The sequence below is a fragment of the Eleginops maclovinus genome, chromosome 20 (assembly GCF_036324505.1).
Source record: "Eleginops maclovinus isolate JMC-PN-2008 ecotype Puerto Natales chromosome 20, JC_Emac_rtc_rv5, whole genome shotgun sequence".
In the NCBI taxonomy this organism is placed as follows: domain Eukaryota; kingdom Metazoa; phylum Chordata; class Actinopteri; order Perciformes; family Eleginopidae; genus Eleginops; species Eleginops maclovinus.
In genome coordinates, this window is record NC_086368.1 from 4,616,412 (window position 1) to 4,635,416 (window position 19,005).

The window sequence follows — 19,005 nt, forward strand, 5'->3', positions numbered from 1 at the left end:
CCCTGCATTGCCTCCAATGTCCCCAAACCACTCCCATATTCCCTCTTCCACGTTTTGATTGGCCGTGTTGCCAGCAACAGTCTGCTCTCCATCCCCTCTGTTTCCCCCTCCCCTCTTTCTCCGTTTCCCCCCTTTCCCCTCCACCCTATCTCGTTCTCTCTCACTCCCTCTCGCTCCCTCGCTCCCTCGCTCTCTCGCTCTCTCGCTCTCTCGCTCTCTCGCTCTCCATGCATCTTGCCAGTGAATGAATCCAGTCAGACACAAGCTGTTTAACAGTGCACACTCTTTCTCTCTCATCAGCTCTTGCTCTCTTTTTCTGTCCTTTTCCCGTCTCAGGAGCAGACACAGTCAGTGGAGCATCGACTTCAGGACCGAGACAGGACTGAGGATTGGCAACATTTACATCAAAACATCACCTGTAATGCAGTTTAGATCAAAGCAGGAGCAACAGATTGCCCCCATTTGCATTGGTAGATGCAGCTGATGCTCTCTGGGGTTTGGAAATGGAGCAGATTCTGCAGCTGACGTCTCCTGGGCTCTGAGAGTCAGTTTTGGAAATGACAACAACACTGAGCAACAGAAAAGGAAAGCTTTGAATCAGACTGAAAGCAACAAGCTGGGCGTCAACATCACCTCCACCGCCAGCGTCTCCTCCCATCATCCTTCCATTCGCTGAAGAGGACCAGGCATCCGAGCTGTGAATGCACAAACAGCAGGAGGATGTGAGATCGACATGCACAGAGCAGAGTTTAGAGGAGTTTTTCTGTGGAACATAACAAGCGAGATTGGATTTTGTCAGCGTGAAGAAGCAGGACAGGCAACAATAAGTCCATCAGACTATCACCTGGACTTCTGAGGACAACAAAGGAGGGAGAGGAGTATGTACGCCAGCATCTACCAGAGAACAGAAGCAAACCGAGAATCCTAGAACTGGAGCAGAAATGACAGAAAGAGATTTGACTCTGCTACGCAAACCAGAGATAGATAACTTAAAGAAGCCATAAACAAATTTACCAATCATCAAAAGTGGGCGACGAACACAAAGATATCTGACTTCAGAAGGATGTACTTGCAACACTGGAGCTTGCATTTCGCCTAACGTTCAGAAGACGTTTCTGCACCGATTTGTTCCGGTGCAAGTTCTGGGGTTCTTGCTCGACTCTTACTTTTCCAGGCTGAGGTGGATCTGCCGTGGGGGGCAGCTGACAGCCATCCAAGACGCCGCGAGCCGTACTCCGCGTGAAGAATGCCCAGCCCCGCTTGGCCAAGCCGGCCGACCCGGGCCCGACGCCGGGGCTCTACATGGAGAGATCGCAGAGCCGCATCAGCCTGTCAGCGTCCTTCGAGGCCCTCGCCATCTACTTCCCCTGCATGAACTCCTTCGACGAGGACGATGGGGGTGAGTAGTGACTCATGCACATGCACAGAGATTGATGGAGCAATACATAAAACATAGGACCCAAGACATGTAATATGTCACCTGCCTGCTGGAAAACTGATGTTTCCATGCACTTTAGGCATTGCATGTCAAATCTGTCCTGAACCAGACGACACTTGTCATTCAAAACAATCACTTTCCAACTTGCATAATGGAGTTTATTTGTATGTATTTTGGCACCATTATGTATTCAGTTTGTTAGCTTTTAGTGCTTGGGGTTAAGTGATTCATGAGAACATTTTGTCATTGAAGACCAATATGGAGCCATGCTTTGGGCTACCACCCTTTTTCCCATGTTCCTATAGGGCGTGAGTCCAGTGCCCAGGTGAGCCCCATACAGTTTTTAGATGGCACGCAACTGTTAGTTTATAACCCTTTTTTTTTTTTTTAAACAAAACACTTAAGTTTGTTTGTTTTTTGTTATAGAAAGCTATTGGGGCTGTTGTACAGAATACACTCGTTTTTTACAATAGTTTTTTGGGCTGCAATCAAAGGCTTGTTTAACTGCATGCATCCTACCTGGACTCAAGGTCTCACCTTTTTTTATTTTTAAGATTTACATAAAACGCCTCACTACAAATACTTATTAAGACAAAACATTTAATTGGATTCTATCTATTTTATTATTTTTAACTCATGTGTAGTGCCTGATTTCATGCTGCTTTGACAAAAGATTCCCAATTTGGGATGAATAAAGTATATCTGATCTAATCTAGACATCGAAACAAAACAAACAAACCCTGATAAATATCAGGGGGTTCACCATCCTCCCATTTTTCTAATATTGTGAAGAGTGAAGCATAGAAAGCGATTTTAAAAATGTACGTTTATATTTTAAGTCTAACCCAAGACAAAAATGATATGAGATGAATGTCAATTCATCCCAAATATTCAGTCGCCTTGAACTGAAAACCAAGAGTTATATTCTTAGGGAACGAGCACACAAGCTGACTAAATGTACCAAAGCTATTTTTACATTCGAAGCAAAATGAAGCATAATGAGCTAATAGGATCGTAATTATCAAAAAGTTGTGTTATAATTGTGAACCTTTTTATGTTTGCTTGTGTATTTATGTTTGCTGCTTTTTCCATTACCCAAAATGTGCATTTTTATTCATGTTGTATGTTGGTTGGTGGTTTTGTAATTGGTAAATGATCGATCCAGTGTGACTAAGTTGACTAAGACACATTCTGTGTTTTGTTTACAACATTTGTTAAAATGACACTGACATTTAGGGATGAAACAAGGTCTGGCTGACAGAAAAACATTATTTTATTTTCACCAACAGTTATAAGACTGCCATAATGGTAAAATGGTCAAATAAACATATGGGACAAAACCAATAATTAAATGATGCCATGTTGGAGTCTGGGAAGCTGTGGTAGCCATTTTTCTCTGTTCAGACATTTCATAAATTACAAAATTAGTGTAAGATTTGAAAAGATGATGTACATATCAGAAATTATAGTTCAACTAAAACCTATTCATAGCCCTGCTAACATTTACGATACAGATACCACTGCTGGTTGAATGGCAAGTGTCATTTTAGTCGATCATGTGCCATTTAAACAATAATGCCGCATGTGTGTGTGTGTGTGTGTGTGTGTGTGTGTGTGTGTGTGTGTGTGTGTGTGTGTGTGTGTGTGTGTGTGTGTGTGTGTGTGTGTGTGTGTGTGTGTGTGTGTTGGGGGGGTGTGAGTGAGACCAATCCATGCTGTATTTGTTGCGTGCTTTCACAAAAGTAATTTTGTGTTCTGAAATGTCACATGCCCACTGAATAACAAATGCTCTTTACAATTCAGATTCTTAATTAAATGCCAGCGTTCATCTCGGTCAAATTTATTATTTTAACAACAACCTGTAGCGGCTATAAAGTCAGTTTCTAAAGAGATGAAGTATGAAACAGTATGTCTTCTTACAAAAATAGACCTATGCAGACTTTCATGTCTTGACCCAAATTTGGTCCGTTCTGTTGGGTTTTGTTAAATTTGTTCGCATATTTCCATTAAAGGCAAAAAGACCTACATGCAACTAATATAAAAATAAAAAAAAACACTCATTCATCTGTTTAACTCAGTCCTGTCAACAGATAACTCAAGTAAATTAAAGAAAAAAATCTAAGATTGACATCTGTTGTTTAGGTGTGTACATTCACATGCGTTTTTGTAGGTGTGTGTGTGTTTGTCTGTGTGTGTGTACACATGCGTTGTTATGTCAGGGTCACTGTGATGAGATTGTCTGTAGTATGAAGTATTTCCTAGAATCAGGAGCATCAGATGATGTAATTCATTCTGCTGTACACTGGTATTATTGCTCCGTTACATTACCTCTGATTTTCTGTCACACTAATCCTTTCTGAAAACGGCAGCACTGAAGCGTCTGCCCCATACAGATCTAAGAGGAGGATAAAGGTATGCTGTATTAATAAAGGATCTCTGGAAAGAAGAACACGGGTTTTGATCAGAATGTGTGTGTGTGCAGGTTTGATTTAACAGTAAGTAGGTCATCCTATTATTATAAAAACAATAAACCATCTTAAGGCCGCCAAGGGTGTATAACACACAGGGGAATTCAGGCAATTTCCCCAGGGAAAGCATTCACTAAATGTCAATTATTTTTTTGCATTTTTCGTTACAAGTGTTTTTCTGTCACTAATATAAACAAAGGCTTGTTTTGCATTAGCTTGTGGTCATACTGAGACATTTGGTGTCAAAATATAGCTTTTCAAAAGGAGTCAAAGGTTTTACGGTCATATTCACAACAGCTAAAGTGTAGTTTTGGAAATGACGATCTAAAATCTGACATATTCTGCAAATCTTCAGTCTCATATTAGTATTTAGTATCTCGTTTGGGAGAGAAACTCCCTCTGGACTAAGGAATGTAAGCCTTTTAGGACCATTTACATGCAGAAAAACCTATATAACACACTACAGGAAAGGGAAAACCCTAAAAGCTGAATGGGGCCCCTTTAAGGCTGCTCCAACAATGCAATACTCTGTACATTTTACATACAAATAAATCAAATAAAATGTGATAACTACTGCAATAAATGAATACACTACACATCATAACCACACTAAATACTGTAGACTCTAATGAACAACTTCATAAAGGTCTTAAAGCCTGTGGCAAGAAACGTTTCCTAAGTCTGATGGTCTTGGTCAAGATTAGAGAGATATCTTTTCCATTGTTATTGTTAATTGTGTTAAATCAAATAACACAATGTATTATTCCAGCAAAGAAGTGCTGCTTGTACTGTAACAGGAACTGAGAGACAGCATGGACAAACACCCAGCACAGAGAGCGGTGGGTGGGAGGCTGGCACGACACCAAGTGTTTACCAGAGCAGTAAAGGAAATATTCATCCATAAGGACATTATTTACTGTGATTTTAAGATCTGGAGTGCTGCTGTTGCATCCCCAACATTTCCATAATAGCAGTATGAAAGCACTTGAGAGAAGAAAAGGCCGCAGCATGGTCAGCAGTATCTTTACTTGTTGGAACAGCTGGGACACGACCAAATAGTCTGCTTGGCTGAGAGCGCTCGTGGTAATTATTTACACAGCAAATCACGGCCATTTTTTATCCAAGACTCGCAGTAACCAAACCATTCACCCAGAGCGCTGGCAGGGCATCTCATTTTAAAAATATCTTGCATACCATTAACACATGCTGCTTCTCCCACAGTTGCTTTGTTCACTTTGATTTCCAGTGAGACAAAGAGCAAGGTGAAGACATTTAGGAGAATAAAACATTGAATCTGTTCTTCACACAGTGGCTTTGACACATCTTTCTACTCTCCCAGGGTTTTGTGGCCTGTAATCATCAGAGATAGCTCTGCTTTGAAAACGACTAAAATCAAATTTAATCACCTTGTTTGTAGTCAATTAGTTACCTGTGTCAGAGATAATCCCTCCAAACATTGACTTAATGTCCTCAGGGTCAACAGCAATGAGTTTTAAGGCCTTGACACACCAAGCTGATTATCGGATATTGAGTAGGCACCGTCAATGAGCTTCTATTGACCATTTGTCGCAATGTGTCCCGCAAGACATCAGCACTTTCTGGCTCTGCTGCCAGCATCCATTACCGATTGGGCATTTTAAATTGGTGGTGGAGGATTGGGCCAAGTAAATCACTTTGATTGGCTGTTCAGCTTAAGCTAATTAGAGCATAGCAAGAGAAACAGATGCAACAAAAACAAAACAAAAACACTGTTTCATATCTGTTTCAATAATGTCTGAATTATACTGTATGCTGCATTGTGTTAGGAGCTTAGGATAGTGATAACTGTAGTTATTGTGAGTATAACAGTGAAACCAAGAGGCACACAAGGAGATTCTTATCATTTTTCATCTGGGATATTTTTACAACATCATGTGCGTAAGTGACGAGTGAGAGTGGTTTGTAAATGATCGGCAACAACATTTTTTTTAATGTGAAACAAAAGCATGTATATCTATCGTATATCGATCTTTATTGATCCCCCTGGGGAAATTCAAGTGTCATAGCAGCAACCGAAAAAGAGTGGAACACAAAACAGTACAGATAAGGGAAGTATAAGAATACAAATCAGTGAACATGTAAGTAACAGTATGAATAACAACAACAACAACAGTAGTTTAAACACGGAAAAGCTGAATACATACTATACAGTTAATGACGAATAACGAGGTTAGGGACAGTTATTTCCTCTCACACAGGCGAAAAACTTACATGACAGTAGGCTGTGAGTCTTTGCGTTGTGTTCAGGTGCATCCTTTTACCAAGAAACAGGCAAAATGAGGCAACACATCTGTTGTCCACGTCCAAACTAATTATTTGATGTTGGCTTGGCATGTAAGGGCCTTTATACATGTTGGGCTTTCTGCAATCCAGAATCTGTCTTACTTCCTCTCTACTGAGAGTATATGATAAGGGAACAAAAATAACCTTGGAATAGCCATAACCATTGAAAATGGCGCAATATTTATGTGGGTGATCATGGGGTTAGAAATCGGTCATAATCGGTCACATTGGATTTAATCGACTCATGACCTGGCACTTGTCCCCTAAAGAACAGTGCACTCAAATGAATTTGAAACATTGACTTAAATAAATGTATTATTTAAACAGTATTGTATTAGGTTAGTTGAAAATAATAATATTGAGATTCAATAAAAAACCATAGATTCAACTTTATACTATAGCTTCAAGTACCCCTTATATAATGATGTGGAACTTGTTGACAGAGTACATTTAAAAACAACACTTTATGCACATGATATCCTACCACATACATACTATTCACACATTCTATACTACAGCAGTGTGATCATTACACTGAAAAACACAAACACACACCTTTATGAGCGCTCATGCATCACAGAAATACGTCTCGCTATTATAACACACATTCCTATAATAAAGACACTTACACACTTGAGGATTGTGGCTTCACACAAACAAACAAGTCTCTAGAAACACATAGACACATACACGCACAGGAGGGTAATCAGAGCGGAGCGCAGGCCGTGGTTTGTGTCTCTCTGTGTAATTAAATGCTAATATGGCTGTTGATTGTGGCTGACTGCAGCTAAATAGAGGCCTGATTGCAGGTTAATTCTCCCTCTCTCTCCTTTCTTTTTCTCTATGTCTCTCCCCCCTTTAACTCTGCAGTTTAAAAACCCTGGTGCGGGTTAACTCTGTCCTTCCACCTTTAATGGTCTTTTAATCGTTTTTTTTCCCTCTCATTTTTGTTCCGCTCCGCTCCCCTCTCTCTCTCTCTCTCTCTCTCTCTCTCTCTCTCTCTCTCTCTCTCTCTCTCTCTCTCTCTCTCTCTCTCTCTCTCTCTCTTCAATTTAATCTGAATATGTTTCAGTGACAGGACAGGAAGGAAGTCACGGCAACAGAGCATCAAGGGAAATATTAAAAATAGACGCTAGAGCACTTTTTCGGAGCTGTTGTTTATGTGGAAGTGAATTTCACACTATGTCCTCATGAAACCCTCTTAAAAATGTTGCTCTAACACAACTCAACTGCATTCCTAAACCAGGGAAAGGTTTTAAACACATGGTTAACGCCATAAATTGATGCAAATTTTAAGTGACAGATCATTTGTAAGCAGTATTATAGGGGGTAATAGTCGTCTGTACACTCAATTAACACCCGTTTAGTTACACAATGAACCTTACTTCACTGTGACTATGTTATGAATAAATGAGTTAGATAAACACAAGTCCTCTTGAAAATATATGAGAACATAAGTAGATTATTATTAGGTTAGTCAAAGTAATAATCGATCAAATTCATTCATAATTGTGATTGTTTTCAGTGAGGGAATAGCAATGGAATCACTTTGTAGAGGTTTAGGCCCACCTTTAAAAGTCAGTAACCTTGAAATTAAAAGGCAAGTAATGTAATTTTAATCCTAAATGTTTCCTCGGTTTTCCTTTAGCAGCCAAGGAGTCAGATTTCACTGCTCTTAGTGACAGACTGAGCGCTGAGGTATTCTCCTGCGTTATTAAATGGAAAACATGAAAAATCAAATGTTTAATTATCCATCAGTCTCATCAACTGAGAAAACAACATCCGGCAACAAGGACAAATCCCCCTAAATCATTTCTACATTGTGTTCCAGAAATCTTTTTTTTCATGAAAGTAGAGAAAGGTATTTGAATAAAAGTGACAGAAGTCAGCAATATGTTCTGCGCTTTGAACTCATCCTCCAGGTCTCAAAAGTAAAGTGACTGTGTCCCCATCCCTTGTAAAGTCCATGATTTTACTCAAAAGCAATGTATGGTTGCTAAACGTTGCTGCAAAATGTCAACTCTTAAAACAATTATCTGTTTTGCATTATCAAGGTGGAATAAGTACAGTTGCGACACAGAACATTTGAACTATATCCTATTTATATACATTTGATATACACTATGGTTGTGGTAACAGAACGGAAAACCTTTGTAAATCACTTTATTCGACAATCCAATTTCAAAAATGTTATTGATAATAAAACACAAATAACTTCTGTGCACTAAAAAGCAAAGGTACACTGCCCAAAGCTGTTTCTAAAGAAGTAATAGTGCAAGTGTTTTAGGGAGGATTTATTTTTCCTCTCCGGCTTGTTCATTCTGATCTTCCCATTAATCAGTTGAAGAAAAAAGAAATCTCTAATATAGAAACCGAACAGAATCATCCGCTGCTCCTTAGGGAGACTAATTGAGTCTATATTTCTTCGTGTGAGAATGTGTTTGGCTTTAATTCCCTGCCTGTACGAACCAAGTGATCTAAGGAGAAGACAAAATATAGAACATTTTCTCAGCCATCCCCTTCCATAAGCAGCTTATTTAGGACAAAATTGTGTGTCTATGGTGATGATTAGAACTCGGAAAATTGAAGTTAAATGTTAATGTATAATTCATTTTCTTAATTGGTATTTGTTCCATTCATGGTAATGCACAAGAAAAGACAATAATGTATATATACATCTGATTTCAAGTTCGTGTATCGACTGGTGCAGTGATGACTTATTTTGTAGGCCGACCCGGAACGTGGCATCACAGGCGCTCCCGCAACAAAAACCCAATCTGATTTTTCCATTGGATTTGGATATAGATTGCATAAAAAGCTTTTTGGCAAACACACAATTAGGATACCTTTTGTTCACTAGGATAATCGCCAGATTTTAACACTGCTTTTGGTAGAGTTAAAAAGCTAACCTTAGGCTAAAAAACAAACTATGTCAAGCTTGCATTACCTCACATAACCACCGCTAAGCTAAAGGCGGCTAATGTTTGGCATGATGATGTTTATAGACTCATTTATTAACTTGTTAGCTACCGCTGTTTTTAGTTTTTAAAACACATCGACGTTTCAGACGTTCACAAGTTTGGTGTATTGGACGTATTTTGGAATAAGAACCAAAACATCAACATCTATTCAGCTTGTGTTAACCATAGATCTTGTTTCAGGCTTCTTACCGAACACAAGAAAAACAAATGCTGACTTTAAGATGAGGGAACTGAAAGTGGTAAAATGCTAATTTCCGGGTTTCACAGTAGGACCCATTCCTACACCACTCTTTTTTAGAGGTTTCCTCCATGGTCCTTTTCCTCTGACTTCTAGGTTTGTGTTTTGTTTTTTTCCTTGGTTTAGAGAGTTTAAAGTTTTGATTCGTGCATTATTAGAGAGAGTCTTGGCTCTTTTGACTGAACTTCTGAATGAGAGAGCCTGATTTGAGTCATGTACGAGCATGCATCAGATATTATAGCAGCTAAGGTAATGAGATGTCACTCATTGTGGGAGTATCTGGAACATTAGCCTTCAACGAATCAGAGGACGGATGAAAAAAGAGCGAAAGGGAAGGAAAGAGTGATGAGAGAAAAGCTAATAGAGTTGGGACTGATGGATGTAGGAGCAGAGGTGGAAGGAGCAAAGAAAGAAAGGAGGATGAAGAAGGGATGGAGAGAGGAAGGTAGGATATGAAGGGAAGAAAGCAGCTTCACCCATATATCAATCAGGGGACACATGCATGGAGGGGGGAGAAAGGGAGCTGGGGGGAGTAATTGAGGTTAAACGACAGGAAGGGGAGGGAGGAGGTGAGAATTGAGAATTAACACGTCTCTTTTTCCCTCCATGCTCATTACCCCTCTCTTTTTTATATTTTCCCCTTATTTCATCCTTCATCTGCTTTCCCTTATTTCATCCCTTCATCTTTATTTATGCTGTCTGTTCAAAATAAGGATAAAAGAGAAGTCAAAGTAAATCTTAAGTCAACATTTCTACCTGCAGGCATTGGTGTTTGAGTTTTTAGTTTTTATCACAATGTTCAAATACTCTGTTACAGGAAAAAGTTCTGCATTTATAAAATAAATTCAAATAATACACAATATCAATTGGAAAATCAGTAAGGTATTATTATAGATGCGTATTAATTATCTCCCAATCGGCTACTTGATTAACCAACTAAGCTGTTCTTGTAAATTGATAAAATGTCTTCTTTAATTTATTACTGAACTTGCTGCAACACACATGTCAAATACTGTAGAAAATGTGCTTATTTTTACTTTGCCTTTCTATTTTTATAGAATCATTTTTATTGTGTCTTTTATCATGCATTTTTCTTTTTTCTATTTGTTTTTAATCAAGATCTTTATAAAAAATGCTATCATACATTCTTACCCTTACTTCTTATATGTTATTTTTTTCTTAATTTGTATATATGTTTTCATTTATATATTTCATTATAACTTGCCGGAAACCCAACTTTCCCTGGGATAAATAAAGTATTCTGATTCTGTACCTCAGATATACACTTTTAGTATCATACTTGAGTAAATGCAAAAGTGGCTATAATAATACAGAGAAGCAGATAATGAGGAGCAGAAAGATGCATGGAGTCCATGTCAAAGATTTGAGTTATAGAGGAGAAAAGGAGGAGGGGAGAAGTCTCTGGTGTGCCTCTGAGTTGGAGAGATGACCCAGAAAAGTCAGGAGAACAAAATGGACTGCTTGAAAAAGGAGGTCTATTCTATAGGGAGCAAGAGGAGGATGGGAAGGAGGAGAATGTGCAGGTGATCATTTGTTGAACTGAGCAGTACGGCAGCAGGGAAGGTGTTCTTGAGTGTTCAGTATGCCCTTACATTTGCTGTGGTAGTTGTTTCTCACCAGGAGGAGAAAAAGCTGCATATAAGCAGCAGTTGTTAGCGAAAGCTATGATAAATTAGCATTTCATTACCAAGCGTTTATAATGTTTAATGACGTCAGACAGACTGTTCATCTTTGCCAAATGAAGATCCAAAAGAGCTCTGTCAAGACTTTGTCTGTCAAGGTTAAATGTTACTGAACAAACCCTGGGTGTTCAGAATGAAGACAAAGCACCCTTGGGTTTGTGTCCCGTGAGCACCGTGCTGAGTAACTTTTGATTGAGGTATTTCATGTAATGTTATGTCCGTAGCTGCAAGCTGCAATATCCCCCTTATGTTGCTAAGTCACTTTTCCCACTTCCTGTCCAAAGGCATATGTGTGAGTTCTTGTTGTTTAGCACTTTATATATATAATACATTAACTGTCTACTAAACAAGCTAGCGAAAGTTAGCTACCTACTTAACAAGCTGGCTAACATTCGAGGTCTATCTACCTAGTTAGTTAGCTGGCTTACATTAGCTACCTATCTAACAAGCTAGCTAGGTATGTTTGTTATCTATCTGCCTAATTAGCTTACATTAGCTTCCCAATTAACTAGCTAGATAGCTAGCGTAGGAAAGCTATTTAGCTAGCTATCGCCAAATTGGTGGCTCTTGTAGTTTAAAGTATAATTATTATTAAACACTGTATGTTTGGACACAAAATAAGGCATTATAAAAAAAAACAAAGAACAGGCAAAGCGTGAGGTTTTCATCCACTTTACTGCTCTCAAACAAAAAACAAATGTTTCTCCAGAGGTGGTAAACACACATGGAGAGCTGAATATAAAGACTCTACTACGACAAGGATGTAGAATGAAGAGAAAGCTGAGAGGCTGTGGAAACTGAGAATAGCCAGAAGACAGGACAGGAAAGTTTGAACAATTGTAGCAGCCGGACTGTCTTGACAGGCTGCTTTGTGCCAGACTGAGAGCAGGAAGTCAAGTTGTCACGTGGAGATGAGTTCTGCGACGCCTCTACAAACATAGCATTACACAACGACGGATAGTGTGATTTCATTGTTAATGTCGCAGCCGGTTAACAGCCGTGCTTTGTGCGGTAATGACAAAAAATCACTCAGAGGCAATTTGAATGTGTTGATCCGCCGAGCTGTGATTTCCCATTGTCCGTGATGACAGGTTAAATCCTCCCTTCCTGCTCGGGCAGCGTGAAAATCATTCTGATATGAATGTCTGCTAGAAATGAAATTGAAGTTTAAGTTAGGTGGAGGAGGAAAAGAAGTCCAGTTTTACCCTTTTTTATATCATTGTTTCACTTAGACATTTTACTTCCCTTTGACCTCTGTCTCTTTTTCCATTTGCTCCCATCTTCCTTTTCTCTTCTTCACACAGTAGTTTATTTTTCTCTTTTCCCTGTCATTTTTCTTTCTTGTTCTCTACAGTCCTCTTTTTTGTCTCTAGTCATTTATCTGTTTATCAGCCTCTCCTGTTCACCTCTTATCGCCTCTTATTTTTCTGCCTTGTCCTCCTGCGCTGTCTTGTGTTTTTCTCTCCTTCTGATCCCTCTCTTACATTGTCTTGATTTTATCTTCTTCTGCTTCTCCCCGATGTGCTTTCTGAGTTATAGAAAAATAGGGTTCTCAGCATCTTGGGTTTTATTTGCATTTTTTTTTGGCATTATTTGTTACGTTAACGTAATGATAAAAAAGTTAGCACAGATCTGGGAATGCAGCAAAATGTATCTCCTTGAATGTGATTTTTTTAAAAATCTTGTTAAAATATTTCTGGATATGTTTTTTTAACAACAAGAGCTGTTGGAGCTACTGTATGTGTTGGAGCTAATAGTTAGACACTTATTTTCTTGTTGTTATTGTGTATAGTGTCGTTATTGAAGTGAGTTAAAGTAGTTTTTATGCTTTTATTTTGAAGGCATGTTTGGGCACTGGCTGATTAAGGTACCTGGTGTAACTGTATATATTGGAGACAGGTGGTGGTGGGGTATAGCACTAGTAGACACGTGCTTTTTTTTACTTGGGTGATTCAAGCCACAAGGAAAGCCATAGGAAATTCATTGTTCTTTTATTACTGATATTTTTCTCTGGACTTGGATTTTTTATACAGCAGACATTGTGATATGATTTGATTTTGAAAAGCACAGGTGGACCAAAAAATATTAATGATGGTGATGTTTTTCCAGTGTCCTTCATTTCCTCATGAAAATCAGATTGCACGGTGCTGGTCGTCAAATTGTATTACCTTTGGCAAGCACCATGCTTGCTTTTAACTAAGTTTAGGCTGTACGCTGCTATTTAATGAACAGCTATTGAAATGGTTTTATCTTCACATTTAATTATCCTTCAGAAAACAAGTACTTTCTATCATGTTGACCTTTAAACCAATGTTTTTATAGCCTAGTGTCCTTCGCTCTGTATGACCGATCATCAACAGTCCTCCAATTACACACATGTGATTTACCAATGTCACACAGTGTATAAATGTAATTTGTAAGGGATAGGGTTGCATTCCAGACACTCTGACCAAAGTTATTGGTGTGAAATCAGAGGTTTTATCATATGGATGCACTTTTTGAGGCAAAAAGCTGTGACGGCATCACAGACCTGCATAAAGGTTTCAAATCCACACCTTTCCCCGGCTTTTTGTTCCCCCTTTGCATTGCTGCAAATCAAAGAGAGCAATTCTGTGTCTTTAAAGGATTTTTCTCATGCTGATATTTCATGATCTATCAATGAAAAATAGTTTCGCATGAAAAGTGTGCTATTTAGCAATACTAAAACACGTTTTCCACACGTATGTTTCATACTTCTAATTACATTAGAATGAACATACAGTGAAGTGTTAATGTAATTCCATTTGTGTAAACATCTGGTGTCCTATTAACAAATCTAATTCTGCTTCCATTACACTTCTATTATCTCGTGATGAGCCTGCAGTTGGAGAAGCATCAGATGTTTCTTGTATTTCCTGCAGTGTAGCTTAATAATTGAGTGTGAAGGTGCACATTAGCTCTAATTTAATATCCGGTGTAATTTCTTGATGTAATTATCATGTAGAAAAGTGCTTTCAATGGAGTTAAACAATCTCTACAGCACGCTTCAGATAGCCTTTCAGCACTTCAGTATGTTATTGAAGTGAATGTGGGGACAGAATGGCTGTTAGCTGTGTTTATGTTGAGGCATAAAGCTGCACTGACCGAAAAAAGGGGCCAGCAGTAAAAGAGACACTTCCTTCAACATGCAGCTCTTTATAGCCAACTGCTGCCTCTCTAGTGCTGCTTATGAGTGTTTGGGGAGCGTTCAAGAGCAAACGATTTACCATTGTTGCTTCGTTTAAGGATACACTCCCTGAATCAGGTTTGTTGCCAAGTAGCTTTAAACATACAAAAGGGATCAAACACAGGCAAGTTAAAAGGTAACAAAAAGAGCAAAGAAATACATATTAGACAAACTTAAAACTGAGGAAATGAGATGCAAACAAGGAAACACAATGAAATTATTATGTGATAAATATGTGCAATATATCCAAATTCAAAAGAGCTGCAGTGGTAATATCTCCAGAATTACAGATAATTCCAACTTTTAAACAGTCCACAGTTTAGTTTGAGGAATTAGGAAGTGTATTGTCTCTGTGTTTTTAGCAGAAACGATTCATTCCAAAAAGTGTTGATTTTGATCATTTGTATGTTAACTCCAATAAGACTCTATTTTATTCAAAATTTGGTTTTGCAAAGTTGATAAGATTATTCCTAAAGTAAAGTTCAGGTGATATTGCGTTTTTTTTCGTTGATGCAATGTAATTTCTCTGGACTCAGAATGACAAAAGGAGTTGTTTTGGGGACTGCTGGATATACAAAAAACAACCGTTCTTTTGATTTATATTACATTCAAGTTTATCTCATATGCTTACATCCCTCAAAACCTTCTTGCTTGTTAAGGACAAACAAACTTCAGAGTCTTGTCTTCAGACATTGTCCTGATTTAAAAAAGTCGTTGTTGGAGCTTCTTCTTCCATTTTAGAACAGTTACTCCTCCTCGCTGCCTTCAGTCTGAATACACATCTTGGCGGGAACCAATCACCACAGTGCCAGCTATAATAGAGGCTAGAGATCTTTGTTGTGTGTGTGTGTGTCTGTGTGTTTTGGTGTGTTTCATGTATTTTTTCTGGAAGCGCCAATAGAAGTTCCCCATAAAGTGATTTGCTCTCTCTTTAGCAACATGGGAAAATTGTCCAGTCATTGCTTCAGTAGAGAAGAGTGAATGAGGACAACAAAGAAGAAATATTGAAAAACTTTGTATCCAAATAATGAGTTAATACAAAATGTTCTTATTGTGTCATGTGGGTTAAGTCTCTGAAAATGTAAGAATTACAATACAAATATCTGTAGAGTTGAGAGAAAAAACACACATATGCTATATAGTACATATCATATTTCCTGCATAGCGGCTCTTGAGACAAAAGTCTCTGACGTACAAGCCCTTCAGCAACATATTTTTTCAAATGTTGGCCCCTTTAATTTTGTAAGTGTGAAAATGAACCAAGAAAATAGAAACAATAGCAAAAGTATCTACTTTACCCTGATTCAGACTAATCAGTTAGACTATGGCATGTGTTAGCGTCGTTATGTGAAATATCAAGCATTAGATTGAGCCACAATTCTTCAGTGTATCTTAATGTGTGTTAACTGCAAGAGGAAAGTATCAAAGCTGTCAACTTGGTAACAAAACAGGACACATCTTATTACCTAAGTACCCAAATAACTTTAACTAAAAGCTATAAAACGCTCTGATACTCAAATAATCTGCTTCAAACTACTTTGTGTTTCCTCACTCCCACTTCATCACCATGCTCATTGAGAGCATCTCTTGAGAATTTCTTTGAATGCTGAGTGTGATCAACAACTTTGCAAAAAATTGCCAATTCAAGACGTCTTTGGTTTACAACAAAAAATGAACAGTTTATTTTATCTGGTCTGATCTGTATCATCAGAAAGATGAATATCGGCATTGTAATTCTCTTGAGAGTAGTTTTTTGTAGTACTTAATGTTTGAAGCAGCAGAATATTTGATCTTTCTTTCCTCCTGTTTATTATGGCACTTTGGGGATGCTGTCAGTCTGTTATTTTATCTTTATCTTTTCGTTCTACCTCCTGTTTGTGTCACTCATGCTGTCTCGTAATTTTTTTTCTGCCGCTTTGTCTTTTGTGTCTTGACAGATTTCTATAAGGAGTCCCTCCCTCCCTTTTTCTTTCCATCTTCTCTCTGCCTGTATTTTCTTGTCCTTACATCAGCACCTCACCATCCTTTCTTTAAATGAATAAAAGTGTGTTTTACAAACATGCTACAACATTATATATCAGACCACAATCTCTTGTTGTATTTAAAAAAATGTTTACTATGACACACCAATTTGTATGGAAATCATATTCACTGCAGATATGTAAGCCTGTGTAAGTGAATAATGTAAATCCAGACGTCAGCGTCCTCATATCCTGCTGCCACCGCACAGAACACGTCCCCAATGGACTCAGCTAATGTCCCATCAGCCTCCTCACACTGTCACAAATGTATGACTGGCTCACAATCTGTGGTTACTTTTAATCTTTTACCCTTTAAGTAGATAGGAGCACTTACGGGCCTCAAAGTGAAGTAAAGTGCATAAAACCTGCAAACGGTCGACTCCACTGGTCAGGTTGTAAAGAAGTCTATGAGAAAATGATCTGGCTTTTCAATTATCAGCCTGAGTACAGATTTTCCTGACAATTTTATGGTCTTAATTCTATTTTCAAATGTTTTTCAATAAAGTATGATGTGCATTTCATCACTGATGGTCCCATTTAGAGTAACAATAGACAATAAAGCAACGTATGCTTTAAGGCGGGGCTACCTTGTTACTCACAGGACAACTCCATTGGTTGTCTTTAACAGTATGTTTTTAACTCATGAATGCAAATTATAATATTTTGATCCCCTAAAATTGGTTGTACTTAACTCTGGTCGTGTGTCAGTTCAGTCAGACAACTCACGTGTTTTATTAATATGTTTATTAGAAGCAGTATATAGTTTAAGTTTGGCGTCTAGGCTCGGGCCTCATCACTCCATATATTAGAACATTGAGGGATGATTAGATAACTATCCCCAAAGCCTACAGATGGAAGCTGGGGTGGAAGCTCGGGTGGTGGTGGGGCAGGCGAGCATCACCAACGTGAACGCAGCAGCAGTCAGGTGAACGCATTAGCAGCGTGGAAACAGCAGTAGTAGTAGCAGCTGCATTAGCGAGTCAGAGGTAGGGGGATCCAACAGGTTAAATAGAGCGCCAGATTAGGAGACTATTTGTTTGGTTGGTTGCAAAAGCGACGAGGGGCGTTATGTGCGAATGCATCATTGGTGCTCGAGTTGACTGAACTAGCTCGCAGGCTTCACCCCATTTATGGATGTAAAAAAACAAGATGGCGACAAACAAAACCTCCAACTTGAGGCTTCAAAAAAACGGTAGTCAACAGACCAATAGATGACATCATTATGACTACGTCGGCACCTTTAAAACAGTCTATGGTATATTACGATCAGAGTGCCCTAATCATTCTAAAGCAATTATTGCAACATGGTGCATATTTTCATAGGGCACAGAGGATGGATCCAGAGTGCATTTGGTGATCTTCTGGCTTTTTATATAATGCTTTTACCAGGTCAGAGTTGTCAGATGGGTTTGCACTCAATTGGATTCAGATATCTACAATTCCTATACAATAAGTCACTATATGTTAATGGAGAAAATGGGGGACATTAAAGCTTCTACACATCAGCATGTTAGCGTTGAATATTGCAGTAGTCAATAATTTGAAGATTAAATCTGCTAAACAGATTATGTTGATCCTATTAGATCTAATCCAGTTTGACATTTTCATTTCAGTGCATGTATTTAATGGTTTATCTGAGCAAATGTATGTTGTATATAACATGAGAGCCCTAAACTCATCATCACAGACGAAAAAGAAAATCAGTACCATGAGTGTGTTCAAAGCACACGAAAGGTCGAGCTAGGTGTAGAAGGTTAGAAGGCCATTAATGAACCATTGATAAACGGACATTTTTATGACACAAATGTCAAATCAATACATAGGTTTAAGTAAAGTATTGGCAGCTCCAGGCCCAATCAATAAGCCTCTCACATCACCAGGAAAACTTAATTTACCCTGAGTGGAGAAAACAAAAATTTACCAGTGAAATGTTCTGTGGCTGTAAGTGATGAAGGGAAGGCAATCCATCATGCAGTAATGCCCACAGAAACACCAACACACTGATTGCGAAGAAAAACGCTCGCCTCAAACAGATACATATAGATTTTTTGGGGTCATTTGGTTTATTTAAGTGTCCTTTGTCGATTATTGTGGTATGTCTCTTTGATTAGTGCCATATTGCTGCTGCTTGACCAGCATGGGAGGTTAATCCTCTTCCACTCCCACAACGGTTCATGATGATTTGTTACTGGGATATACTGCTGCTGGATGTCAAATATAATGCTGTATAACTGTTCTACATACATGCCTGCTATATAGCTGTGTACTGGAAGATACAATGAAAACTAATGCCGTGCTCACCACAATCACCAAGCATATTTCTGGCTTGTTATATACCTCAGTATAGATAAAACCTTTTATCAATATCAGTGAATCTGCTTTGTAAATGGCATCAAAGTGCTAGATAAAAGGGAAAACCAAACATTAACTGAGCTGAATAAAATTGGTTGAACCCAAAATGAACTGACTTATCAGTTCTACCCACAAAAAGCAAAACAGTTTTAAAATGTGTGTTTTCAGAATCATTTAGATGTATTTGATTAGGGTTAATTTAAGCTACCAATCTAGCTGTTGAATTAAAACTCAAAATAAGGTAATTCAAGCATTAACGCAGCAGTAAATAATATTA

General features: G+C 38.4%; 1 protein-coding gene across 2 annotated transcripts in view; it reads left to right on the top strand.

The window, feature by feature from the left end:
* The first annotated feature begins 271 nt into the window (after positions 1-271).
* rims4 (regulating synaptic membrane exocytosis 4) overlaps positions 272-19,005 on the top strand; it is a 58,470-nt gene continuing 39,736 nt past the window's right edge. Inside the window, exon 1 of one of the 2 annotated variants that reach the window (XM_063911383.1) lies at positions 272-1,399. In XM_063911383.1, the coding sequence (XP_063767453.1) occupies positions 1,303-1,399 (97 nt within the window). In that variant the 5' untranslated portion in view covers positions 272-1,302. Of the gene's footprint in view, positions 1,400-9,828; positions 9,893-19,005 lie in introns of those variants that run through there. The other variant, XM_063911384.1, reaches the window with a different exon arrangement.